Source organism: Notamacropus eugenii, chromosome 6 (assembly GCF_028372415.1).
Source record: "Notamacropus eugenii isolate mMacEug1 chromosome 6, mMacEug1.pri_v2, whole genome shotgun sequence".
In the NCBI taxonomy this organism is placed as follows: Eukaryota; Metazoa; Chordata; class Mammalia; order Diprotodontia; family Macropodidae; genus Notamacropus; species Notamacropus eugenii.
Window position 1 is genome coordinate 17,598,838 of NC_092877.1, and position 27,801 is coordinate 17,626,638.

A 27,801-nucleotide genomic window follows, 5' to 3' on the forward strand; every position below is an offset into this window, starting at 1 on the left:
CCTTGAATGAGCAACTGTGTCCAGCTTGGGTCAAGACTGGCCACACCACAGGAATAGCTTGTGCCTCCACTTCCTCATCTATAAATTGGTGGTGTGAACTAGACCTTTAGGTGTCTGAGCTCTAAATCTGATGGTATGCCTTGGGTCCACTAGGTCCCTTCTGAGCTTTGTGACTGATTTTTCAAGGACAGACCAGTATGTCTCAGTGACTGACATGGCTAGGAAGTTAAGGGTCTCTGATAACCCTTGTATAGTGCAAGTGCTAGATTCGCACTGGGAGTCCTTTTGTCAAATGGGAAATTGGGTTTGGATCTGGGGGTCTCTGTGATATCCTGGGCAGGGCACTCTGGGACTGTTCCTCACTTGGAAAATGAGCTGTTTGGGCCTTATTTTAGGAGCCGGCTTTTGAAGTGCTGTCTAGCTCTACACCTTATGAAGTCATCCAGATTGGTTTGGGCTACAGCCACTCCTGCAAAGGCCTTCTACAGGGCCTTGGGAATATGTGCCTTTGTGGAAGGAACATCCGCTGAACGAGACAGACAGCTAGGTGGCTGGTGGGCTGGCAGACAGACGGATACCCGATCGGTTACAGGGGCTGCCCGGACAGACAGACAGCCCGGTCCGAGGCTCAGCAGCGCGGGGGCGGCTGGTTCTCTGCAGAGGCTCCGAACCGCATAGACCTTTAACAGAGACCAGGAGGCCGCCGGGAGCTCCGTGTTACCCGATGCCCGAGGGCTGGCATTCCCCTGCCAAGGGCGGGGGATCAGCCCCTGGAGCCCGCCCCGCCCCCACAGGGGCACCGGACCGAGCGGGCCTCAGGCCGAGGGCGGGGGAGGGCAGCGGGCGGGGCGGAGCCGGCGCTGGGGGGTGGGTCCCGAGCTCTGACTGCCCGGGAAGTCTGGGGAGCCTGCCAAGGAGGGCGCCACCCAGAAGGGAAGAGAGGCGAGCGCCAGGGTGCCCCGCGCTCACTGTGCCCGCGATCGTCGTCCCGCAGAGCCCTGCCAACGCCTCTCTGCCCGTCACGTAAGGTGGGGGGCCCGCGGCTCTGCGCCCCGGGACCGGGCGGGGGTGGTGGCGGGTCCGGATCGAGGCGCCGGGCGGCCGTGTTCGGAGGAGGCCCGGGCAGGCCGTGCCAACGGCGGGGGGGCGCAGGCAGCGCCGGTGGGGGGACCAGAGCGGGCGCCCTGCCCACCTGCCCTCCTTAGCCGCCTCAGCTCCTGGGGGCGCGTGGCACGGGGGCTCCCGGCCGGGTGCCCTGCTTGTGGCAGAGGCGCGGGCTCCTGGGATGGCGCTCCCCAAAATGAAGCTGGGGGCTCCGGGACCTCCCCCGGGCTCAGGGACCCCCCGTGCTGCCGCGCCCCTGGCTCCTAGGAAGGACTCTGCCCTGCGCACCCGCGGGGGCCGGGATCGCAGCCCCTGAACCCCGCTTGATGGCACTACCACCGGCTGCTTCTGGTCAGCCTCGCCCAGCTGCGCCCTGCGGGCGGGACTGAGTTCGTGTTCCCCTGAGGTCTGTTTGACAGAAGCCAGCACCCACCTCGGGCCCTGACCGGGGGTCGATGGCGCCCGAGGAAGCCGCCCCGTCACCCCCAAGGCTCCCTTCGTTATTGTTGGGGCGGACCGTGCGTCCCCGGCCTGTCCGAAAGTTGTGCTAGCCTGGACCCGAAAACTAGACGGAAGAAAGGACCCCCCCAAAGAGAACCCGCGAGGGGCAGAGCCAAGATGCAGAGAGAAGCCAAGATGTTGCCTGAGCTCTGCCCAGTTTCCCTGGGAAACATTAGATCAAGCCTCTAAAATTGGATTCTGAAGCAACAGAACCCACAAAAAGACAATTTTCTAGCCCAAGATAACTTAGAAGGACTTCAGGAAAGACATGTCTCACTTGGGTAAAAAGGGAAAGGAGTGTAGGTGGTGTCCAGGCAGGGCAGCAGGAGGCTCTTAGCTACAGCATAGACAGCCCCTGAGGCTCCGGGCTCATTGGGCCAGCCATGAGGCAGGCCAACTGCCAGCCTCAGAACCCAGGGGACAACAGGTGCAATTAGTCGGGGGCCACCGGCAAGCCGCCAGCTCCCGAGGGCCCAGTACAGAAAGCCAGTGACCAGGCAAGCCCTCTGCCCCCGTGGCAAGAAACTTGGGACAGTGCCCCTTGTACCCCACGAGCAGAGCTCAGCTTCAGAAATGAGCAAAAAAACCCCAAAAGACAAAAACAGAACCCCAATCCAACCAACAACCCATCATAATAGTACTCTGATCTGTTGAACCAAGGATTGAGAATCAGGAGGCCTGGGCTCTAATTTAGGCTTTGGTATTTGTATAAGAGACAGCCTGACATAAGGGGCAGTCCTTGCATTCATCTTTCCTCTGATTATTAGCTCTGTGACCCTGGGCACTCCATCTTTCTGTGTGCAGCTTTTGAAAACGATGAGTTATAAATCTTGGGCCCTCTGCATCTGTGGAGCCATATTCTAAACCAGGGCTAACCTACCTCTTCCCCTCCATTCAAGGAAACTACCAGTTGGGACTCAAAAGAGAAAAAAAGTGTGACTCTGGGCACACTCTGGACCTCATTTTCCTCATTTAGAAAAAGAGGGGTTTGGGACTAGGAGACTTCTAAGGTCCCTTTCAACTCTTTGAATTATATATGATTAGCTTTCTCTCATGATAAGTTCTCCTTGAAAGCTGAAAGAAGAAATCTACCTGCCTAGCGATGAAGATACTGGTTAGAGGGTGGAAGATGGCTCATTTCAGGAAAAATAAATCAGCATCTTAGCAAATTAGGAAATCACTAATCCCTTTTAGCCTAAAGGCTGTGATCTTCTGTTGACAGAGCATCTGGGTTTGAGATTTTATGAGATATTAAATTATTGCAGGCATTCTGTTGGCTCTCTCGAGGACAGAATTTTTCCCTATCCTGAGATAGGGGAGGCTGCAGTTTCCCCAGTCTGGTTCATAGATAGGGCCATAGGCTGTCAGAACTGGAAACCACTTAAGAGTCATCTGATCCAATTTCCTAGTTTTACAGGTGAGAAAACTTAGATCCAGAGCAATTTCCAACCTCCTGCGGGATATACAGGCAGAGTCAGGATCTAACCCAGTGCTCTGATTTCCAAATCTAACCATCTTTCCACTGGACCATGCTAGTCCCATGTTAGAAATGGTAAGGGGCCTTTGAGGGAGATCTGTCCCACTCTGGTGTCTCTCAAGTATGAGAAATCACTGTGTATTCTATACCAGCCAATGTATCGATTTTGCTGTTTATGGAGAGGGAGCCAAGGGAAAGGGAAGGGAGTGGACATGCTCTTCTTGGAACAGGTAATGTGCATATTTTGCTTGGAAAAATAATGTAGCTTTCTTATAAATTTTCTTTGTGAGATAAAAGCCTATGCCCAGCCCAGTGAGTCAGCAAAGAGATCCTTGTGCTCCAGTAGGGAACAGCCTGAATGCAGACTTCTGGGTGAACAGGTCCAGGCAAGGATGCCCTGGGATGGCAGGTGGATGGGATGGAGGAGTAATAAGCGTTTGCATGGTGCCTGCTGTGCATCAGGAACTGTGCTAAGAGCTTTATAACTAGTATTTCCACTGTTGGAGGTAGGTAGGAGGTCGTGATTCCCATTCTACAGTTGAGACCCAGAGCCAGGGTATGGAGAGGGTCCTCATCCTGAGGAAGCCTTAGGGTCTGGGCTGTCTGGCTGGGGGCCCCCGGCAGCCAAGTGGTCCTTTCATTTTACAGGAAGGGCTGAGGATGATCACATCACAGATGTACCCCTGAGAGGGACTCTTGATTTCATAGACACAGACATCTAGTCCAACTCTCATTTATTTCTATTATTATGTATTTATTTTTAAATTTTAAATCCAGTTTTATTTTATCTTCAGTTCCAAATTCTCTTCTTTCTCGTCCCTCTCCCCACTCACTGAGAAGCAAGAAGAAAATCCCTTACCCCTCATTTTTACAGAGGAAACTGAGGCCCAAAGTAGTTGAATGACTTGCCCAGGGTCTCCCAGCTAGTAAACATCTGAATTCAAACCCAGGGCTTCCCGACCCTGCAGGAGCACAGATGCTCTATTGTGTCTCTCTCCCTTTTTTTTTTAATTCCTCCTTCCTATTTCCTCGTGCAGATTACAAACCCATGGGTCATTTACCTTCCTTGGGCTGAGTAAGTGAGCTTTGGTAGGAAGGAAATGTTTCAGGTAGTATGACAGTGGAGTTCCCTAGAGCTCTGCTCACATTCTGCTGAAACTGAAGAATTCCTGTGGTATTAGGGGAGGAGAATTTTTGACTTTTGGCCTTGAAGAATGTCATAGGTTGTGTAACAAGGATCTTCCCCTGTGGTATTGGTTTGAATTAAAGTCTGTATCTCCCCCTCTTTCTCAATGCTGCAGTGTACCTGAGCAGTAGGTAATCCTACAGTCTCTTTTCAGGGCAAAGGTGATCCTGGAAGTACATCATAGGAAAAGGGGCTCTTGCTCCTGGACTTCCTTAGATTTCTTGGGAGAAGGATTGGCATTAATTCACTTTAAAAAAATATATTTTTATGGATACTTTTATTAAGACATCATAGTTATTTCTTGGGGTTAGGTGAATCTTCCTCCCCGCTTCCCCTACATTTAATCATCCAGATTGAATTGTCCTGTGTGACAAATAAAAGTAATTTAAAACCCCATATGACAAACTCAAGATTTCTGACTGAAAGCCTAGTACTCTATCCACTGGGCTGCCTGACCTGCTCCTACAGGGTAAGGGGTTTTAAGATGAGGAGAAGGGAGCTTGGGAGATTCCAGAGAAGAGAATGTTTAAGCAGCTGCTGTGAGGAGTGAGCTAGGGAGTCATCGAGGGACGGGGAGCAGGATTGCCTTGTTGCTGGCATAACTCAGTTGAAAAAATCTGCTCTTCATTTACCAAAGACTTGTGGGTTGAAGTGCAGTGTTATCCCCATTTTACAGATGAAAAACTAAGCCTCAGGGAAGGGAAGGGACTTGCCCATAAAGTCTTGCTTTGGGAAAGTAGAAGGGTGGGAGTCAGAGTCCATCCCTTTCAAGTGGTTGCCCTGGAGGTAGGTCACATGGTCACAGCTTTTTAGAGCTGGAAGAAGTCTGAGACATAATGCAGTCCAGTCATTTCATTTTGAAGGTCTAGAGACTGGCCTGTGCTAATGCTGGAAGAAAGCATCAGAGTAGGTATTTTAATTATGACCCCAGGATTCCTCCCTCTTTAACTCCCTAACCCTCTCCTCAAGGCAGCCTTCCCCAGCTGAGCAGAGCCCAGCCAGAGTAGATCTACCAGCTCTGCCGCCATCATGTTCTCAGGTGGGCTAGGTTGTACTGAGTCTAGGAAGGCATTGGAAGTTTGCCAAGGGCGAGCCAAGGTCCTGGCAGGGCCTCTGGACTCTACCCTTAGCCTGCAGAGGGCTGCTTTGGTCTAGACCATATGTCTTAAAACTCCAAGGCAGCTTAGTTCTACAGCATGTATTAATGTACTGGCAAATGTGTTGGGCACTGCAGAGAAAAACAAAAATGGAACAGCCCCTGCCCTCAGGGAGCTTCTGATCTTTAGGAGCTATACAGCATATACCCAGAGAAGTAAATACAAAATAGGAAAAATAAAGAGAAAATAAGTGGGGGAACTGGGAGACCTTAGCCTTGAAAAAAGCTAAGAATTCTGGGAGAACATTCCAGGTGTAGTTGGTTGACCTCAAATGCCATATAGTCCAGCCTGCCTCCCTGAAGCCTAGGGAGCTTCTCTAACAGACTCAAAGTCACCTAACTCATTGGAGGTAGGATTTGAATTCAGGTCCTCTAACTTCCGAGTCACTGCCTTTTTCCTTAAACAAATTGGTACTATTTTATATGTAGGGAATTAGATAAGTATAGGCCAGTTTGACTGTAAGGAAGAAGGTGAGAGAAATACTATTGTGCAATCATCCTGCCAAGATAGTCAGGGATTATACTGGGAAGGACTTGAAATCCTAAACAGAGGAATTTGAATTTTGTTCTGGCGGTGATGGAAAGCCACAGATACCTCTTGAGCTGGGGAGTCGCTCCCGTTATTCCTATGTTTCTTCTGTATCTATTTCTCCCACTTTTACTTGCTATTATTATACCTTCCTACTTCAGTGACCTTCCCTTTTTCTGAGTTTCAATTATTTTATTTGCAAGATAAGGTAGGTTTTTCACACAATCCCTTGTCTGTTCCTTAAATTTGCTTCTTTAGGCTGATTTAATAAGGGCGGTTCACTTTTATGACATATATAGTTTATAGTATACCTGATAAAATCAACAATTTGATCAGACACACAGTATTTGTGTTGTAGCCTCAATTTACTGCTGAGGGAATTTGACTGGAAAAGGGATTTATGCTTAATCTCCCATAGCAAATAAGTAGGGTGGGGACTCAGACCTAGCAGTGAAGTTTGGAACACCTGGGTTTGAATTCTGACTTGGCTTGTTCCCCCGTGTCACCTGTAAAGTGACAGGGTTGGACTAGGCCAGTCTCCCAAGTCCAATCTCTTGATATTGCCCTGCCACTAAACTGGGCCAGAGGAAAGGTTTTGTTTTTAGAGAAGACCCTTTTGCCTAGGGCCTCCATCCCAAGAATGATGATCTTCAAATAGCTTTCTTCTGTTAGAAAACAGAGGCTTGTTGGGAGATGGCTAATTTGGTCTTGAGCTTCAGAAAGAGAAGGAAAACTCTCAGCGGTAAAGAAACAGTCCCTCTGTAAAGTACAGATTTTTCAACTGAGTTGTCCCAGTTACAAAGCAATCCTGCTCCCCCTCCCTCGACTGGACCGTGCTATCGTGGAGTACTGCATTTTGTTTGGGGTGCCCAGAAAGGTCATTGATAAGAAAGGCTTTGAGTTCTTGAGGACTGGATAAAGGAAATAGAGACTTTTAGTCTGTGGAAAAGATGACTTAAAGGAGATTGAGAGAAGAGATACAGGAAATGCTTGTGGCTTTGTGGCTCCTTTTTTTTTTTTTTTTTTTACATATTACTAATACTTTCCGATGATTCTCCCGCCCTCCCACAGAGCCCTTCCTTGTGTAACAAAGGAATAGGTGTTGCAAGACAAACCAGTACCATAGTCGCCTCAGCCTCTTTCTATACCTGTATGTGGAAGTGAGAAGGAGGCACATCTCTTAGTCACTCCTCAGGTTGATTATCACCTGGTCTAAGGATTAGGAGTGTTCTACAGTTAGCTCTTCCACATCACAACTTTCCCCATTGTGGTTTCGATATATCTTGGGGTCAGCATAAGAGATTAAATGAGAATTTGGGGGGAATTTTATAGAAGTCATGGACAAGGGAAGGTTAGCAGACTTCTTGACCAAATACTTAACCCAAATTTTACATTGAGGTACTGTAAGCACCCCATAAAAGAAAGAAAAAGTAACCCCAGACTACTTCTCCAGTACAAAAGGAGGCCAAAAAAATTCTATGTGGATTTTCCAGATTGTGGGGGTGTCACACCCCTAGTCCCCCACAATTTGGAGGGGATAACTGTATTTAGGGCAGAGAAACTCCAGAGAGGCAGATTTAGCCTTGATATCAGGGAAAGAAAACCAACCACAAAACCTTCCTAACAATTAGAGATGTTCAAGCTAGGTGATGCAGGGCATGGAAGACTGGGCTTGGAATCAGGAAGACTGATTGAAAACCTGCCCTCACACATTTACCAGCTGTGTGACCCTGGGCAAGTCACTTAACTGCTGTCTGCTTCAGTTTCTTCATCTGTAAAATGGGAATCGCAATAGCACCTACCTCCCAAGGTTGTTATGGGGAGCAAATGAGGTATTTGTAAAGCACCTTGCAAACCTTACAGAGTTATGTAAATGCTAGCTTTATTTATTATTCTTTATTATAACTAAGTCAAGAGATCGTTGATCTAGAATTGGAGGGGACCAATAAAGTTACTTAACCCAACCCTCTCATTTTACAAAGGAGGAAACTGAGGCCCAGACAAGTCAAGGGGCTTGCCCAAGGTCACACAAATGGTAGGAGCAATAGAGGTAGAATTTGAACCCACATCCTGTGCCCTGCACTGCACCATGCTGCCTCACCATTAACTTCAGAGGCCCTTCTGCACTGTCCTACCTTTGTGCATCCTTTCCTGCTGCCCCCCCGGCACAAACTCACCCATTTTCCTGCTCCTATTCAGTTTTCATGTGTGAAGCCTCCTACTTCACTGTCTTATCTAGAGCCTTTAAAAGAGAATTCCCTATTTTGGACTCTGGGGAAGTTGAGGTAACTGCCTGCCTGGGCGGCAGAGAGATAACTTCAGGGGTTCCTTCTCTTGATAATATTTTATCTATTTCTTTTTAACAGTTGTTCTCTGAACACCAGCTGTGTCTGAACTGCAGCCTGGTGACCTTGGACAGATCACTTTCCTTTTCTAGATCTCAGTTCCTTCATATGTAAAATAGAAGTTTTGATCTGGTATCAACCACCTTCAAAGTTTTAAGTTGTGGTTTTTTTCAGTGAAGGCAGAGACAGGGAATGGGATGGCAGAGGGACCTGGTGAGTTGGGCCTGGCTGTTTTAGCCCCTCTCTTTTTTTGATACCCTGTCATTTCAGCATATTCCCTATTCCCACCACATCTCAGTACCTGGGTGTAGCCAGGAAAGAGGGCTGGAAAAGGGTGCGGTCATCAGCTTCTCTGGAAGTCATTACAAGTATCAAGCTCCTAAGTACAAGATAGGGCCCTGTAATTCGTTAGATAGCCTTTGTCTGAAAACGATCCAACTTCACATGAATCAGCAGTAGGATTTAGTTCCTTTTTTGCTAATGAAAATTTGGCCTGCATGAGAGAGATCTCTTCCAGGAATAGGGAAGCGATAATCCTGCTGTCCTCTGTTCCCGTAAGATCACTTTTGGAATATTACGTTCAGTTCTGGAAACACCAGAAGGGATTTTATAAGGCAACCTTATAGGTAGACCAGCAGAATGTTGAAAGGCATTGGGTCCACACCACGTGAGGATTGGTTGAAGCAGAGGGAGATGTTGCCCTTGGAAAAGAGAAAGCTTCCTAGCCATCTTCCAGAATTTGAAGGACTGCTGTTGGGTCCCACAGGGCAGACCCGGGAACAACGGGGGGAAGTTACAAAGAAGTCAATTTAGTCTTGATGTCTGGAAAAGCTTTCTGAACAATTTGATCAGTCCCCAAGTAGAAGCAGAGCTGCCTCTGGGAATGCTGGGCCTCCTCTTATTGAGGAACCAAGATTGGGCGACTAGTTTTTTCTGATATAACTAGCAGGTATTACTGTGAGCTGACTTGACTAGAAACTCTTTTTAAAATTTTTTGAAAGGATTTTTGTAGGGCATGGGTTGGACTGTGTGGTTACTGAGCTTCCTTCAAATTTAAAACAGTTATTTCCTGCCCCCTCCCTACCCCCAAACCGAGCTGCCTTTCAAGGGTCCTTAATAACAGCATAAGAAGAAAGGGAGTTTATTCAGTAGGTACATGTCCCATCCCAACATGGAGACTAGAAAGGCCATAGACAAATCTGAAGAGATTCTAGCCAAGGATTCAGCTCTAATCTCTTTCCCTGTTTATCTACATTCATATTAGGGACCAAAACCTGGAAGAATCTGACTTGGTGAGGAAGGAAGATGACTGACTGGGAGCCTAATAGGGCTCAGAGAGCTAACCAGAGGAGTTGGCTGATTCTCACCAGCTCAGTGAGTCAGTGTAGTAATATGTATGTAGTAACAGCTCTAAATAAAAAAAAGGAACACAAGCAATTGTGATTCTCTCCTGATTTAAAACTGCTTCCTAGGTTGTCCCTGGCTAGTCACAACTGACTCAAGTAGATTTATTATTTTGGTCCCCTCTAGGAAGTCTTTAGATACTGCCCTGCCCTCCAATGAGGGAGGCCAGAGCAGAAGAGGAAGGGCAGGTCAGTGTCTAACCTCCTTTGTCTAAGCCATGGTAATCTGAGGGCTGTACACTCTCACGGCCTGTTCTGGGCTTTGGTTAACTGGCTTTGCCTCTGCCAGCTCATTTCTAAAGGGTCAGTCTGTGGATCTAGCCAGACTAGAACAATAAAGGGCTGGACTTCAATTGAACAGAAAGGGCTTTAGGTTAGAGACTGAGAAAAAATTACTTGAACAAGGGAAATACCACACTGAGTCAGGCCAGGGGCCACCCATCCTAGAGTTCTGTCTCTGCCAGGGGATACTTCCTGACAGAGAAACATATTCAACATGGAAACTAGTTATTGAGACATCATAACTTCTCCTTTCACAGAGATTAGGAAGGATAAATTATATACCCCTTCTGTCGAATTCAGAAGATCTATAATCAATTTAAGACTACCATTGTCCCTGGAAAAGACATGTCAGTGGACTAACCTACTGTTCCACTTGTCTGCTCTGTGATTTTCTCAGACCAAAACAGCCTTCTCTAGCCACCATTCTCATATACATACACACGTATGTATGTATATGTGTATGTATGTGTGTGTGTGTATGTATATAAAAGCTTTGCTCTATGTAAGCTCTTTAAGCAGCTGGTCTTTTGAATCTATACCTTCATTACTTGGTACATAATACACACTTAACAAATAGGGTTTTTTTTTTCCTTCATTCTTTAGCACATATTTGGGAGATCCTATCTCAACTCAAGCCAGAGCTCAGTTTCTGTTCCCATCAGAGTCTAGGGGATAGCCTTAGGGAATACCCCTAGGGAGGAGGTTTTCTAGTACCAAAACGCCCTTTTCCCTATGTGCTTCCTGCCATGAGTATCGGTTGAAATCTCTTTTAGAAAAGTATATCACTAAGTATGAAAATGATAGAATAGTTGGTATAAAACATCTAATCTATGTCTTAAAGTCTGTGAGCAACTCTCCCATGAGTATATACTGAGACTAGGGGAAAAGTAGGCTTAAGTTTAGGGAACAAATAGGAAAGGGTAAGTCGCTTCTTAAAAGAACTTTTGCTGGAGTCTTCATGTCCTTAGGCAGGGGGAAGTTTTGTTGCTGGAATCTTTGTAGAACCTTGAATGTGTGTCAAGTCTGTCCTTGTCTCCATCAGCTATTCTGGGATACTGCTAGGATGCCTGTGGAAAGACCTTTCTCCAGTAAAATCAGGATAGGAGAAGGCTGATGCCTCGGGAGAAGCACTTTTCTCCTAATGTGCTTTCCTCTCAGGAGAAAATGACTCTCCTTTATGGGAATTCTTTTCTAACTAACTGGCTAGTTTCACACAGCCCCAGAGCGAATGAACAAGGTCTTCAGCCAAACCAGATAAAACCTAGGAAAACATGCAGGTCACGTTCACATCTAGTGAACAGTTGTGTTCTTACTAGGGCTAAGTGGAGGTGGGGTGATTTCAACCCTTATGTTACAATTTATTAATGAATTCACTCATTATTTTATTCCTCAGTCTTCTGGATCAAGGCCCCTAAGTCTAGTTAAGTCTTCTATTGTCAAACCTGGGGATTAGACTACCGGAGTTCTTCTGGTTCTATGGCTAATTAGCTGTTACTTTGGCCCAGTCATTTAGCCTAAAGGTTAGCTTCTTTTTCTGTAAGATGTGGAACTTGAATATATGGACTCAAGTTTCTAGATTTGAGGATGTGTCCTGCCTCTTTTACCTTGGTTTCTTGTCTCCAAGTCAAAGGGAGGCTGGTGTGAGAGAAAGAGTGAAGGATGTACAGTCAGAGGGCCTGGCTTTCGATTCCTTTGCCTGACACTGTCTGTGGTTAGGAACAGTGCTTGTTTTACTGAACAGAGCTGGTTTCCCTTTAAGGGGACTGGGAGTTGTTTTTGGGATTTGGTTGGCATGGAGACTGCAACCTGAATTTCCAATCTGACTTCCTTGTCCCCAGATATCAAAGGACCAGCTGACTGGGGAATTGTGGTTCCTGAGGTTTTATCTCAATTCTTGTTTCCCTCCTAGGACAATTTCCTGGCTGATTATTGCTAATTGTCATAGTGAACTCAAAAGAAAAAATGAAATAACGTCTCATATGAATTTAATTAAGAATTGTATCTCTTTTAATATTGTCACAAATAAAGTAGATTTGTATTGCATTTTATGGGGCAGAAATCCCTACACTCTAGCCCTGAATTGAATTATTGGAGTTAGGTCTGAGTTAGGTTTGTCCCAGAATACTTAGTAGATATGTGATGCTGAGCAAGTCCCTGTTACTTCTCTGTGTCTCAGTTTCCTCATCTGTGAAATCATTTTGATATCTGTACGAACTCCTAGAATTGTCGTAAGGCCTGAGTGAGACGACATGCGTGAAACACTCTGCAACTGTAATGAGCTCCAGCAGTGTCAGGTGGTATTATTATGTTTGCCATACTACTGGGAGCAGGATGGTGCATGGATGTCTCTAGTTCAGAGGACTGGATTCAAATCCCCCATCTGCTGCTTCTCTGTGTGACCTTGGACAAATCTCAATTTCCTTGTCTGTAAAATGACTCGATAGATTCTGAGGTTTAGATTTAGAATCCAAGGGGCTGGAAGGGACAAAAGAAAAGGCCAATGTTTTGCCTCCTTCCCTGTACTGTCTATTTTCAAATCTAAAAAGTTATCCTGGATACCAAATGGATATTTAAACCACTGGGGAGTCATTCTGGAATGTGTGTTTTTCCCTCTTTAGGTTCTAGAAGCAATTGACATGATGGAGAACAGCAAGATGCGTATCCTCCTCCTCGACCTCCTGGTCCTGGCCATGTTCTGTAGTCCAGGTGGGTCAGCTCTGGTTGTGCTTCATGTGAATGAGGCGAGGACGTGTCCTTGAGTTCACCTCCTTCCTTGGTTACTGTCCCCTCCTCTGTCCTGACTTACAACCCTGCCTGTGTTATGGACTTGTCCCGTGCTAATGGCTCCTTCCTGTATCACCGCTCACCTTTGGTCACAGAGCTAACAAAGCTAGGGTGTCTGGGCTGCTCTCCAAGAGGGCACATGGAGGGGGAGAAAAGAGTAAGGAATTTGTATCCCTGGCTCCAAACACTTCCTTCTCCTTTGGGCCTCCCTCGGCTTTCTCCTGTGGACAATGAGTGGGTTAGACTAGAGGAGGACCAAAGTCCACGCCAGCTCGAGAATCTCTAATCTAGAGGGCATCTTTTAAATATAGGTGTGTATACACATATATGCATATAACACTTATCCATGTATACAACATATATGTATAGGTATTGTGGACACACATACATATATCTTTATACCTGTCCACAACATATACACGCATATGTGTACACATGTGTATATACACATAACATATGGGTAAATACATGTATATATGCATACATACATGTACACACAAATTTATACCACATATAACGTGTAACTGTGCACACACATGCACAGCACATTTCTACATTGCTCAATGTGTATACATGCACATATGCACACATTTTTATATCTGCACAACACAATATGTGTATACAGTATATATTTTTACATGTAACATTTGTGTATATATACAATATGTAGATATGTCTAGATATATGTATGCATATTCAGGGTGCATTTCTATATGTACACAACACCCATGTGTGTACGTATATAATACATATTTCTCTGTGCACACACATACATTTATATGTGCACACATATAAATGTATAACATTTCCATGTGTGTACAACACATATGTATGTGTTTCTGCACATATATATACACACATGTGTGAGTGTGTGTGTAGGTATCATGAGAGCAGGATTTGGAATCAAGAAGACACAAATTAAAGTTACAGCAGGAACAGAGAAAAGGCTTCTTCAGAAAGACAGAGGCATTGCAATGGACTTTCGAATGAACAACAGACTTGAGCTTCAAATACGGGATCTGAGTTTGAATTCCGCTGCAATCACTCAGGACTTGTTCGAATTTGGTCAAGTCACTGAATCTCTCTGGGCCTCAGTTTCCTTATGTGTAAATTGAGGGGGTTGGATTCAATGATGGCTAATCCATGATCCTGACTGCATGGTTTAGTCATTAGGTTGTTTTGGAGTCTCACAGACAGGGAATGTGGGGACACTCAGGGAGACAGATCTGTTTATTTAAATATACCAAAAACAATGTCTCTATTAAATAGGTTGATTCAGAGGATCCAAGGATTATTTTTTCTCTTAAGTGGGAGGATCTCATAGAATCCTAGATTTAGAGCTGGACACACCCTTAGAAATCTTGTAGTTCAACCCCCTGATTTTACAGGTGACAAAAACAAGCCCTAATGAGGTTAAGAAACTTCTCCAAAGGTAGGAAGTAGAAAGTCAGAGAGCTGAGATTCACACCCAGGTCCACCAGCTCCAAATTTAACTTCCTTGTGCCTTTGATAGTCACAGTAGGAAATCTTGTTTCAGACTTGCCTATTCATGTTGACCACATCCAACATGTTTATATCTTTCCAAAAGAGAGAAAGAGAAGCAAAATGGAGTCCATTTGTTTCATTTCCCTTGGTTTTTCCAGGTAGATGGGTCTTTCCAGGATGTGGTGGACAGAAACATAGAACTATAATGTATTTCACCTGGAAAGTACCTTATACATCTTTCCTCATTTTATGGAGGAGAAAACGGCTCCCAAAGAAATAAAGTAACTTGCCCAAGGCAACCCACACCATTTGAAAGCATCCATGCTGTTACTTGACCCTGGTCATTCTGATGTTGAAGGTATTTGACCTTTATCAATCCGATTTGTATAGTGAAAATAGCACTGGATTAGGGCAAGCCACATAACCTCCCTCAGTCTCAGTTTCCTCATCCATAAATGAGGGAGTTAGACTAGATGTAGATGACCTCTAACTTTTGATCCAGTCCATTCATCTTTCCAGGATCCCGTTTTGCTCATTCTTCATATTTGTGTAACATTTTACAGAATTTCTCACATCTTGCCCTGTGTCCCCCTGCAGACTAATAGGTAACTTTAGCTGTGCTAAGTTAGAAGGTCTAGACTCAAATCCCAACTCTACCATTTCCTAGTTGGGTGATCACAGAAATCATTTAAATTCTTCCAGCCTTAGTTTCTCTGCATGTAAAATGGAGATAACACCAACCCTATTGACTTCCCAAGGTTGTAAAGAATGAATGATAAAGGAAAAAAAAATAGTAATTGATGTGCAGTAGAAGTCCAGAAGATAGCAACATAGTACAAGAAGTCAAAGAGATCTGAGATTGGAGCCCAAGGACCAGAATTTGGTTTCAAAAATTAGCTCTTCCATTTACCTCCAGGGTCAACGTGGGCACATCATTTCTTTGGCCCTGTGTCTCCTCATCCATAAAAATGAGGACATTGGAGCAGATGACTTCTAATGGTCCTTCTGGTTCTAGATATAAGATCTGTGTGGTCTGTGAAATGAACAATTCTAAGCATCCATTAACTCATCACGTGATGTTGATCTTGACAAACCTTGACAGGCCGTTGAAAGTTCCTGAAATTGGACAAGTGCTTGTGGATGATGTAGAAAAAAAAAGACTTGGTTTGAATGACTATTTGTGAATGAATTAGAACCTGATTGTTCTTTATTTGAGGAACAAATAGGTTTTTTCTTTTGTTTTTGTTTTTTAATCACATTTTGAGTTGTTCCGGACAGCCACAAATATGAACATTTCCATATGCAGAGGAGAATGGAAAAAGAGGCTTGGAGGTGAAACTCTTAATCTCCATTATATACAATTTGTGTTTCTATCATTTTTAATTTCTTTTTTATTCTGAAGTGAAACCCCTTTCCCCAAAGGGGAGGACAAAAAGGACTCCATATAATGTCATGAAACTTCAATTTATACCATTTCCTGCCATCTTTCACGTATATTAGAACGCTAAAGTGGTTTACTTGGTCTGTAAATCTTCCTGTCCTCTTCTAAGAATTTTTAAAAATATTACAACCCCTCTCTTTCTCTTCATTACTGTACATACTATCCTTAATCCCTTCTCCCATTAATTAGAAGAAAGAATAGGAGCGACCTTTGTTTTCCCATTGAGTTTAATGTACTCCTGTATCAGAATTAGTGTATGTATATATGTGTGTGTGTTCAAATCTACTTTATTAAATAAGAGTAAGGTTCATTGGGTGCCTCCTCCACCTACTTCTTCTCACATACCCCAATAATGAGAAATAGTCCATTCTGCCCCCTTGGTTCTTCTTTCGGCACAAGTGTATTATCTCCTTTCTCCATTCTTCATCTTAAAACTCTCAGAACAGGGCTCCACCCTTAGGGCCTCTGGTGTATTTACTTAACTTCCTCAATACTTTTCAAAGAAATTGGATTCTGAGGAGACACTTGTTTCTGATCTACATACAGAATGTTAGCACTACCTCATCATATAGCTCCTGACAGCTGCTCAAAGAAATTTGCCTGTTTCTCTGGATTCTAGTGTTTGTATTTCAAAATCCCTCCCCAGCTCTGATTTTTTCATCAGGAATGCTAGGTCATTAAAGTCTGTTTTTGCCCCTGTAAGAATTCTACCCAGCTCAGCCCAGGGCTTGGATCACTTCCACTAAGCCCTGCCTTCACTCTTAATGCATGTGCTGCCGACCAAAGTCAGAGAAAATTACAGAAAGAATATAAAAAGCTGCTGGCTGGACCCACTACAAATTTATGTTACATAACCTCATCTGGGACCTCCCTGCTGCTGCCACTCTTTCTGCATCTCCCCAGTTGTCACCATCCCCCTTTTCCCCATAGCTCTTCCAAACCTTTTCATCCTTCCTCAAATCTCCCCTGGATCCTCCTTTGTTCTCGGCTGAGAACCTTACCTTGTATTTTACAGAAAACACTGACTTCTTCCCTCCTTCTCCTTATCTCACATCACTCAGATGCCTTCTCCTGCTCTCGATTCCATGTTTTACATCATGAGGTGGCCCTTCTCATTGCCAGACCTACTCCCCCTATATGTACGAGTCTTCCCATTCCATCCCTTCTTCTCTAGCAGATTGTCACCTCTCTCTCATTTTAACTCTTCCCTCATCTACTGGCTACTTCTCAGCTGCCCGCAAACACTCCCTTATCTCCTGTATCCTCAAAAATGTTTTCCTTGATCTGTCTTTCCATCCCTGCTGGGGCTTGTCCCATATCTCTCCTCTTTATTTTGTGACTAGACTCCTTAAGAAGCCCGTCTATTTCCTTTTCTCTCTTTCTGGAACCTTCTTTACTCTGTAGAGCCTGACTTCTGGTCTCGTTATTCAACTGAAACTGTTCTCTCCTAAGTTGCCAGCGGGTTCAAATGATTTCCCTGTTTCAGGATGCTTCTCTGGGGAGGCCAGACACTATGGACCATTATGTGTCAGATGATGGAAAAGTCTGATTTTTGCACTGGGAATCGTAGAATCATAGGACTGTAGAGCTCTTAGAATTGTAGAGCTCTGGAGGAAATTTAGACTACATCAAGTCCAGCTGCTTCATTTTTACAGAGTAGGAAACTGAGATTAGAGGGTCTTGGGAAGAGACTCACACAAAATCAAAAGGAGCACAGCCAGTTTTCTAGAGTTATAGGGATGTGGGTTAACAGCACCACCAGGGTCAGGAATTTGACTCTGGTTCCCTGGGAAGTACTGCTTCTTACCTTTAGGTATCTAGAAAGGTTTTACTAGGTCAGAAGCAGCTCTCTACATTCTAATAAGCCATTCCCCATAACATAGGTCAAAAATATATAAGAAGCTACCATCTTTCCTTATTTACAGAGTGTGAGTGTGTGAGTGTATGTGACTGTGGAACATTCATATAATGTCAAGTCTTTTCAATGTGTTCACTTTGCTTAACGTTAAAAAATTTTTAAATGATTTTTCCCGTGTGATGGCTCTCTGGGAAAGGTAGAGATATACACTGGTGATTGTAGTAATAAAAGTTGTCAGTAAAAAATAAACACACGTATATACAAAGAAATGAGCAGCTCCCTAACGGAATGGGTCATTTATGGCTTTCTTTTTCTTTTTGAGTCATCCAAATGTTTATATTATATGGTTTTCCATTAGAGTCTTAAGACAGCCACAACAAGGAAAGCAATGGTTAGAGGTTCCTTCTTTAAAATTTTTTTTATTGATATTTGCTGTTTCTTACATCATCATAGTTATCTCAAGTATCTTTTCCTCTTCTCCTCCCCCTCCCATATGACAAGAAGAAAAGGGGGAGAAATAAGCACAATTAATTGGCACATTGAAAAAGTTCAGAAACATATGCAATTTGTAACACCTGTGGACCTCCCAGCTCCATGAAGTAGCAAGTTGGGGAGCTCTCATATTTCTTCATTTTAGTCCCGCTTGGTCTTTAAAATGTTGTTGTAATTAGTTTGGATTTCTTGATGTGTCGTTCTTTATGTTTACGTTGCTATACTTACTGTATCTAGTTTTCTTTTACCTTACTCTGCATCGATTTATATAGGTCTTTATGTACTTCTATATTCACCGGACATCATTTCTTCATGCACAGCAATTTTCTGTTATATTCATCTACCACAGTCTCCCGCAATCAATAGGCATCGACTTTGTTTCCAGTTCTTAGCCATCATAAAACGTCCTGCCGTAAATATTTTGGAGTATAGGGGAATTATCTTCCTATGGATACCTTCTTGGGGTACAAGCCCTGGTTCAAAGGATATGGGTACTTTAATCACTTTATTTGCATAATTCCAAATTGTTTTCAAAATGGTTGTACCATTTTATAGCTCCACCAATAACATGTTGGTGTACTTATCTTTCCACAAGCCCTCCAATAATATCTGTTGCCATTTGGGGAGGGGAGTTCGTTTTTGCTAATTTGCAGGGTATGAGATAAAACCACAGGGTTGTTTTGATTTGTGTTTCTCTTATTATGAGTAATTTGTAGCATTTTTTCACGTGGTTGTGAATACTTTGCAGTTCTTTTGAGAACTGTTCATTCTCAGTTCATTCTGGGGAGAATGACATGTATGTGGGGGTATGTATGCGGGTGTGTGTGTGTGTGTCTATGTGTATATTTTGGATACCAAAACCTATCTAGAGAAGTGTAATACTGAGATTTTTTTTCCCTTTCTACCACTTGCCTGTGATCCTAGTCGTATTAATTTTATGTGTGCAAAAGTTTTTTCTGTTTTGAGTAATAAAAGTTATTTCTCTTTTGTAATTGTCTTTATCTTTTGTTAAGAATACTTCTCCTACATAACTGTGAGAAGTATCTGATGTGTTTCTCTTCTATTTTTTAATAGTATGATGTTTAATATTAAGGTTGTATAACCATTTAAAATGTATTATGGAATATGGCGTAAGGTGTTGGTCTAAGCCTAATGTCTGCCAGACTGCTTTCTAGTTTTCCTAGAAGATTTTTATCAAATGAGAACATTTTTCCCTAAGTAATCTGGATTTTCCACTTAATCAAACACTGAGTTATTGAGTTCTATTGTTTCTGAATCTCATTTGTCTACTCTGTTCCATTAATCTGTCTCTCTATTCCTGAAACCCTACCAGATGGTTTTGATAACTGCTGCTTTATAATATAGGTCTAGAAATGCTTTCTCTCCCCCCCATCCCTATTTCTTTTAATATTTTCCTTCGATATTTGAGATCTTGTATTTTTCCATATTAATTTTATTATTTTATCAATGTCTATAAACAATAATCCCCTTGGTAATGTGATTAGTGTAGCGTTAAAATGGAAGTACCTTCTAACACAAAATCTTGCCCTCCACTGCACACTTATCATTAAGATTTCAACATCTCTTCAATTGTGGGTTTGCGTTTTTCTGTTCATCTGGTCAATTTCCATAAGTATTTATTTATCAAGCTCCTAGTGCAAATATAAATATTTTTTTAAAAGCAATCTCTACCCTCAAGGAGTTTACAATGTGCTGGAGAGACACGCCATGTATACAGATAAGTACCAAATACAAAATTCTACTAAGTAATATCAGGACGGAGAGCACACTGACAGCTAATTGGATCAGGAAAGGGCTTATGTAGGTGGTAGCACCTGAGTTTGACCCTGAGAAAGCCTAAAAGACGAAGAAACCATGATGAGAGTACACCAAGTGTGAGGTTGAGACAATCTGGGCAAAGATGTTCCCATATTGGCAGTCTTAGGCTTTAAGCCTCTGCAGGACATGGATAGGACTTGTGTTAGTCTCTTATGATGTATTTGTCAAGAGATATGTTTTAGTTCAGTAGTAGGGACAAAACACCATCCCAGGATAGGAAGATCTATGTTCAAATCCTGCCTCAAAGACTCACTAGCTGTGTGACTGGGCAAGTTACTTAACCTTTGGTTGTTTCAGTTTCCTCATCTGTAAAATGAAGAAATTTGGTTTCTCAGATCCCTTTTTTAGCTCTAAATCTATCATTCTGTGTTCCTAAATTTTTTCCAGTCTAACAGGTCCTTGATGCTAGTTTTTCTTATGTGTTACAGGTGGTGCTCTGAGATGTTTTCAGTGTGAACCTTCTTCACTATCCTGTACCAGGAATGTCACTTGTAAAGCTGAGGAGGATGCCTGCCTTCAGTTTGTTGCTGGTAATGACCTTACTTTAAGCAATTCTTTCTTGGTCACAACTGTAGGCTAGAGTTGTACCTTGACAGGAGTTGGTACCACTGGCAGTTCACTTAGGAGGATCAGGCCAGGACTTAAAAACTTCTGGTCCCGCCCCAATTATTCTGACTGTTACTTGGGAGCAGAAGGCTTAATAATGTACAAGGTGCCTGAGGTCTGTGTTGGCCAAAGGTCGTGCTGCTCTTCCAGCTGGGAGATCAACTTGGGAAACCAAGATGGAGATCTAACGTAGCTTACCAACATAGTTAAACCTGTGCAGAGAAGGCTTTTATAGGGCGAAGCTTGCTGGAGGTGCTAACCTGGGCATCTTTGTCTGCCCCTCATCCTCTTGTTCCTTGTCTCCTTATTTTTCCCTTCCTCCCTTTCCCAGCTGTGTGCCCTCATCTTCTCTGTGTCATTCCCCTTGATTGTATTAGGGATTAAATCAAAAGGTCCTGAAGAGGAAGGCCTGTTAGTAGAGGAGGAGATAAAGAGGTGGTTATCTGTTTCTGGCCATAGTGTCTGTGGTGTATCATCTTGTCCACTGACGTTCCTCACAATGGAATAGTAGTAGTGGTAGTGTGTTTGGCCTTGAGTCCGAAGGGCTACCCGAGCCTTTTCTTACCTGTCGTCCAGGTCTTCGGGGATCAACCAGATAAATGTGTTGAGAGAAGAGACTTTCCAGAGTTGAACAAGGGTTAGCCTTTTTCAGGATCTTAGTTACATGTGCAGGGTGAATTCTTCCTCAGGAGAGAGGAATCCTCCTCCTCCCAAGGGGGCAAAGATCGTACAGCAAGAGGGTGGGAACAGGAGAGGGGAGGGACCTTCTGCCCTCTAAGGGCCCCTCAGCTCGAAGAGCACCTCCAGGCTTTCCTGTCCCTACTTAAGCTCTCCCGACGCATAGTTTGCATGTGAATACTGTGCCTGCTCTCAGCCCTTAGCTAGTCAACAACAAGTGTGCTCAGACCATGGATTAATCTCGAGGGCGGGATGCTCTCCCCAGCAAGTTTCCCACGGAGAAGAGGTGGAAATGCACGAGATAGCCTGTGTCTCACGCCTCAACTCCCAGCTGTTCCCTGGGGGGCCTCATGAGAACTCTGAGGTTTAGAAGTCCTCACCTTTACCTGCCCGAGACTGTCCACGTGAAACTGAGCTTACACCCCCAACAGTGGTGGTAGTAGTAGTGGTAGTGGGGGTAGTAGTACTTACCATTTGTATAGTGCTTCCTATGTGCTAGGTCAGGCCTTCACCATATACAGCCTTGCCAAAGTGGCTCCTGGGCAGTATGTTGTGCCCACCTGCCCTAAGGGTACTTTGCATCATCAGTTTTGCTGAGGGATTTGCATAAAACAGGCTGATTTTTTAGTTCTGCCCTCTCTCCATCCCAACTCTCCCTCACCCATTGAGAAGGCAAGAAAAATGATATCAATTATGAATGTGAAATCATGTAAAATATATTTCCATATTAGCCATGGTGCAAACAAAATTTCTCTGGTCCTTGGGATTTTTTTTAGGGAGCTCATTGAAAGTTTGTCCTGTTTCTTTTTCTAAGATAGCATTATTTCAGTATTCTATTTCCTCCTCTGTTAATCTGGGCAATTTATATTTTTGTAAATATTAATCCATTTCAATTAGATTGTCAGATTTATTGTCACATAATTGGGCAAAATATCTCCTACTAATTGCTTTAATTTCATTTTCATTGGTGATGCATTCACCCTTTTCATTTTTAACGCTGGTCATTTGGTTTTCTTCTTTTAATCAATTTAATCCGTTAAGTTTGTTTTATTGGTTTTTTTCCATAAAAACCAGCTGTTAGCTTTATTCATTAGTTCAGTTTTTTACTTTAAATTTTATTAATCTCTCCTTTGATTTTCAAGATTTCTAATTTGGTGTTTATTTGGAGATTTCAAGTTTGTGCTTTCTCTAGGTTTTTTTGTTTTTTTTTTTAGTTTCATGCCAAATTCATTGATCTGAGCTGCTCATTCTCTCTATTTTATTGATGTAAGCATTTAGAGATAAAGATTTCCCCCTAAGCACTGCTTTGGCTGCATCCCACAGATCTGATATGTTGCCTCAATGTTATCATTCTCTTTAATGAAATTATTGATTGTTTGTACGATATGTTCTTTGACCCACTCGTTCTTTAAGATCGGGTAATTTTATTTCCAATTAGCCTTTAACCTGTGCTTTCATGCACGTTTATTGAATGGAATTTTTATTTCAAAGTGGTCTGAAACAGAGGCATTTAATATTTCTCCTTTTCTGCCTTTATTTCTGAGGTGTTTATTTCCTAATGCATGGTCAAGGTGCCGTGTACAACTGACAAAAAGACACACTCCTTCCTATTCCTATTCAGTTTTTTCCAGAAGTCTGTCATATCTAACTTTTCTAAAATTCTGTTCATCTCCTTAACTTCTTATTTGTTTTATGGTTGATTCATGTAGTTATGAGAGAGGAAAATCGAGGTCCCCCACCAGTACAGTTTTATTGTTTCTATTTCCTCCTGTAACTCATTTGGTCAGTGAAGCGGGGGGCATGTGAGGAAGGGTAATAGAACATCCTGTTTGTCAGGAGTGGGGACCTTTTCTTCTCCCTGCCAACTTTCTTTTGTTAAGTGAAATGGGGGAAAGGAAAGGAATAAGCGTTTATTATGCACCTACTATGTGCCAGGCACTGTGGTAAGCTCTTTAAAAATGTTTCATTGGATCCTTACAACAACCCTAGAAGGGGGATGCTATTACCATCTCCATTTTACAGAAGGAAACTGAGGCAGATAGAAGTTAAATGAGTTGCCCAGGGTCACACAGTTAGTAAGCATCTAAGACTGGATTTGAATTCAGAGCTTCGTGGCTCCAGGCTCATTGCTGGTGCCACCTTCTTGTCCGAGGGGTTCAAATTGAACAGTTTCTATAGGACCTTACTAGTTGTTAACTTCACAGAGTATAGCATATCCCAAGAATGACTGTGAAAAATCCAGAGAGCAAAGGTGCCAAAATCAGGGCTGCACTGAGGATAAAAAAGGTAGAAAGCGAATGAATGAGAGTTATTTCCCAGGAATGAGAAGGATCCAGAAATCCACGCAAAGGAATTTAGCCTGATCTGAAGTTTTCCCATTTCAGAGGCAAGAATTTTTGTTATCTAAATCCCATTGTCCTCTTTGCTTGTCAGATCATATGTTTAATTCGTCAATGAAAATTTTTAAGTGGCTACTGTGTGTTATGCACTGTGCTAAGCCCTGGAGATACAAAAAGAGGTAAAACATAGTCCCTGCTCTCAAGGAGTTTCCAATCTAATCTTAGGATATTGTGTGTACTTCTGGGGACCACATTTCAGGGAGCACAATGGTAAACTATAGAGGGTCCTAAGAAGAGCAATTATGATGGTTGAAGGACTTTCTATTCATGCCACTTGATGACTGGTTAAAGGCACTGGACATAGCTTAGCTTGGAGAAGTGAAGACTTAGTGGGGACGTGATCTCAGTCTTTAAGTCTCTAAAGGAGGAATTAGCTTTGCTTTGCTTGACCTCAGAGAACAGACCAAGAAATAAAGAGTAAAAGTTGTAGAAGCACATTTGGATTTGAGGTCAGGAAAAGCTTTCTGCTGGTTAACGAGGAACTAGAGGGAACTGGCCTGAGAGGCAGGGGGTGGGCTCCTCCTCATGGGAGGTCTTCAAACAGAGCTGGAGGGATGCTTCGGAAGGGATGCTATGGTGCAAGCACAGGTTGGATTCAGTGACTTTTTAGTGGTGCCCCAAACTGAAATTCTGTGATTTAAATACAAATCCACTTGATAATCATATAACAGCTATTTTAGGTTTATAAAATACTTTAAAATCGCTATCTCATCTGATTCTCACAATAAGCCTGGGAGGTAAATAATACGGTGATCATCCCTCTCTGGGCGGTTTCCTCCTTTCTAAAAGGAATGGACTGGGCTAGGTGATCTCTGAGGGCCCTTCTACCTCTAAAATGTTTGTTGGTCCCATCCCTATTTTTAAACAACTGATAAAATCACTTTAATTTTAATTTAATTTATTTTTTCTTTTTAAAATTGAACCATAAAACAAAATTATATTTAATGAGGATAATAGCTAACATTATGAGTGTTTTAAAATCTACAAGGCATATATATGTGTGTATATATATTCATTATATATGATTAATCATCAAAATGCCTCTATTATATATACACATGATACATTTATAGTGTGCACATACGTGTGTTTATATATAATACATATATGTGTATATATATTCATATATAAAATTTGATCATCAAAACATCTCTGTTATTATACACACATACACATATGTGCATATAAATAAAAAATTTGATCTTCAAAACAATCCTGTGGGTTGGGTGCTGTTATTATCAGCATTTTACAAGTAGGGAAACTGAGGCTCAGCTAAAGTGACTTGCTTAGGATCACACATCTAGTAAATACTAATAGACAAAGTTTGAACTCCTGTTCCTGACTCCAAATATAGCACTGTATCTCCTTCACCACACACTGCCTCTTGACATATATAGCTCTCAGGATATGAATATAAGCAAAATTTTTCATTTTAAAACTTATATCTAGTGCATCTTATTCATATCAACCCACCTTAGTGATTGACTCATTTCCTTGCCCTAAAATTCACTGTTCATATCCAAATCAAATTCGTTCTCAGGATTTCTATTTCTTCTTCTTATGGATTTCTTCTTCTAAACTTCCTTTTCAACTTTGCGCTCTCATACTGTAGTTTACCTCTAAAATAATTATTTGTTTCTCATGAATTCACTTTCAGAATCATGATGATGGCTGGGCCCATGTGAAATGAGTGTGATTGGAAATGCAGGGAATCCTTCTTTCCCTGCCTCAGTTGCCTCTTTGCACAATACTGGGAGAAGGGACTTGGCAGCCCAAGGCATCCTATACCCAGCATAAAAAGAGGAATGGAGATGAGCTGAGAGGCTAGGAGGATGGACTGATAGAGAGAGCAGAACGGGTGGTGAACTGGCTTGGAAGTCAGGAGGATCTGAGTTCAAGTTTTCTTCTGGCACATTTGAGCTATGGGTCATCTATTTGATCCTTCAGTGCCCCCTAGCACTTTTCTAAGCTGGTAAGTGACAGATGAGCTGCTGATCCCAATTGGAGGAAGAAATTTCCATACTGGGAGCACCTAACCCCATTCCCCAATCTTCCTTCAAAAGATGATGAAAGCACAGATCAGGATTAAAAAAACAAACCCACAACTCCGCATAGTAAAAAGTACAGTTTTCAGAGTCAGAGTTTTCATCCCAACTTGGCTTCTTATTTCCCAAATATCCTTTGGCAAGATATTAACATCCTGGGACTCTTGTTTTCTCATTTGTAAAATGAGGAGCGTTAGACTAAATGATGTCTAAGAGATCTTTTCTAGCTCTAAATCTATGATTTTATATACATACACACCTATGTATAAGTCTAATATCTTTGTATTATATATCTATGCTTTTCCTTCCCCTTTCCGTGAGCGCTGAAAGCAACAGCTCCAACGTCTAACTGCTTGCTTTGGTAACTCTTGTTTCTGTGTGTGTTTCTTTTTAAAGCTGGAAAATATTACCATTCATGTTGGAAATATGCTGACTGCAACATCGAGAAGATTGCACAAGCCTATCAAGTGACCAATGTGATGGGCCAGTACATGTGCTGCCAACGTGACCTATGCAATGCTGCAGGGGTGGGGTCCCCCATCACCAAGACAAGCGTGGTTGCTGGGCTGTTGGTGGTGGTGGTTGGGAGCTTCTACTTTTAATTGAGTGGAAGGGGAAAAGAGCCCTACGGAACGTGTGTGTGTGGGGGGGGGGGGGCTAGTGGGGAGTGGTTTTCCATTTCCCTCTCCATGAGATCTCAAGTGTTACCTTTCTCACTAAGTGCATTTTGTGTAGGACCAAGATATTTTGTTAACAGCTGTTCATTTGAGAAGCAGGTACCCAAAAGTCGTGCAGGGGGAAGTGTATGGAATCCATATGGATGGCATTCTCCTCCCCAAGCAAGCTGCCCATCTAGGGAGACATTTTAAGCTCTAAAGTGATGGAAAGGACACTTTCACTTCTGAAAACTTGTCATTTCTGGAGGCTTCCTCAAGCTGTCCTGGCTCCCCCAACCCTCTATCCCATGGCTTGTCCACATGTTGGGTGACGGGATTAAGCATGAAAATTCCCATGTGGTATTTCTTGCTCACTTTCCTAAATAACTTGATCTTGACTAAGCCACTGTCCCTTCTCATTCCTTGGCCTTCAAATTAGGACAATCTTTTTTTTTTTTTAAATTAATGCTTCTAGCATGGTTATGAACTATCCAGGCTCATCCTTTTGGCTCTCCAGCCAACTTTCAAGCATTACCTCCTCAGCCATAGAGAAAGGACACGTTGGCCCAGTCTAAAAATACACCCTGCCCAAAGAACAAGTGTCATTGAGGGCCTTGTTTCATTGTGATTGGAATGGGTTCTAAGAAATGTCTGCATGAAAGGAGGATAGACCCCTCCAGCTGCAAGGGCGCTGGAACCCAATCCCTCTCTGAAGGAAATATGTCTCCCTGATGGCAGATACTTCAGCTGAAGCTTGAGCATTTTGAGGGAACTAGATCCTTAGGGTCTCTTTCCCCATTCATCCCTGAGATTGTAATTAAAGATAAGATCTGAGCTCCAGTAGGGGTATTTACAAAGCCAAAATTAATGTTACAACTCTATTAACCATTCCCCCACCCAGCCAAGCATGAGCTCAGACCTGGTTCCATAACTGTTAGAAATTAATCAACTCTTGGCCTGCATGCTTTGCAGTGTCCATTTGACTGATCTGAGATTTGAAATTGTGGGTGGAAAGTCCTTTTCCTGTACATAATGCCATTGCTTCTTTTTATGGTGGAAGAGTCAATGAAGCCACTATGTGGGGCTCCAAATTTCATCCTTGATAGAAATAAGAACTTATTCATTGCCAGGATTGTTGAAAACTCTTATAGTCACATGATTAACAAGCCAGGTGGGGAAAAGTCCTCCCCTGTTATGAGGGCTATCATATGCTGTTAAGGAATGCATTGGCTTCCTAGGAGACACTCCACTGGCTAACTTTGATCTCCCCCCCGCCCCTTTATAGTTGTAAGCATGATGCTCCTTAATCCCTAATCCCAAAGGAGCTCCTTGATGACATTTGGTTAGAATGACCAAAAAAATTGTGTATTCCCAAAATGTTTATTCTGTACTCAATAGCATATAGTTGCTTTGTAGATGAAGGCACTATTATGATAAAAACCTTTTAACTCTTGAAAATTGAAAAATATCCTGCAGTCAAGTGGAAGAATTGTAAGCCATTTTGTCTTCCGAAAATTAAATCCAATCAAGCTGTT

The 27,801-nt window shown here is 42.9% G+C and overlaps 1 protein-coding gene across 2 annotated transcripts; it reads left to right on the forward strand.

The window, feature by feature from the left end:
- Nucleotides 1-847: 847 nt before the first annotated feature.
- CD59 (CD59 molecule (CD59 blood group)) lies at nucleotides 848-27,801 on the forward strand. 2 transcript variants are annotated; one of them, XM_072619200.1, is made up of 4 exons: nucleotides 848-1,028; nucleotides 12,602-12,689; nucleotides 20,311-20,412; nucleotides 26,007-27,801. In XM_072619200.1, the coding sequence occupies exons 2-4, from the start codon at nucleotides 12,620-12,622 to the stop codon at nucleotides 26,210-26,212; spliced, it is 378 nt and encodes a 125-aa protein (XP_072475301.1). In that variant the 5' UTR covers nucleotides 848-1,028; nucleotides 12,602-12,619; the 3' UTR covers nucleotides 26,213-27,801. The 2 variants fall into 2 exon arrangements, with proteins under 2 accessions (XP_072475301.1, XP_072475302.1); XM_072619201.1 differs by having other exon boundaries at nucleotides 860-1,023.

Coding starts and splice junctions, on each gene's coding strand:
- CD59 (XM_072619200.1), top strand. CDS start 12,620: ATGATGGAGAACAGCAAGATGCGTATCCTCCTCCTCGACCTCCTGGTC. Junction 12,690..20,310: donor GGCCATGTTCTGTAGTCCAG/GTGGGTCAGCTC, acceptor TATGTGTTACAG/GTGGTGCTCTGAGATGTTTT. Junction 20,413..26,006: donor CTGCCTTCAGTTTGTTGCTG/GTAATGACCTTA, acceptor TTCTTTTTAAAG/CTGGAAAATATTACCATTCA.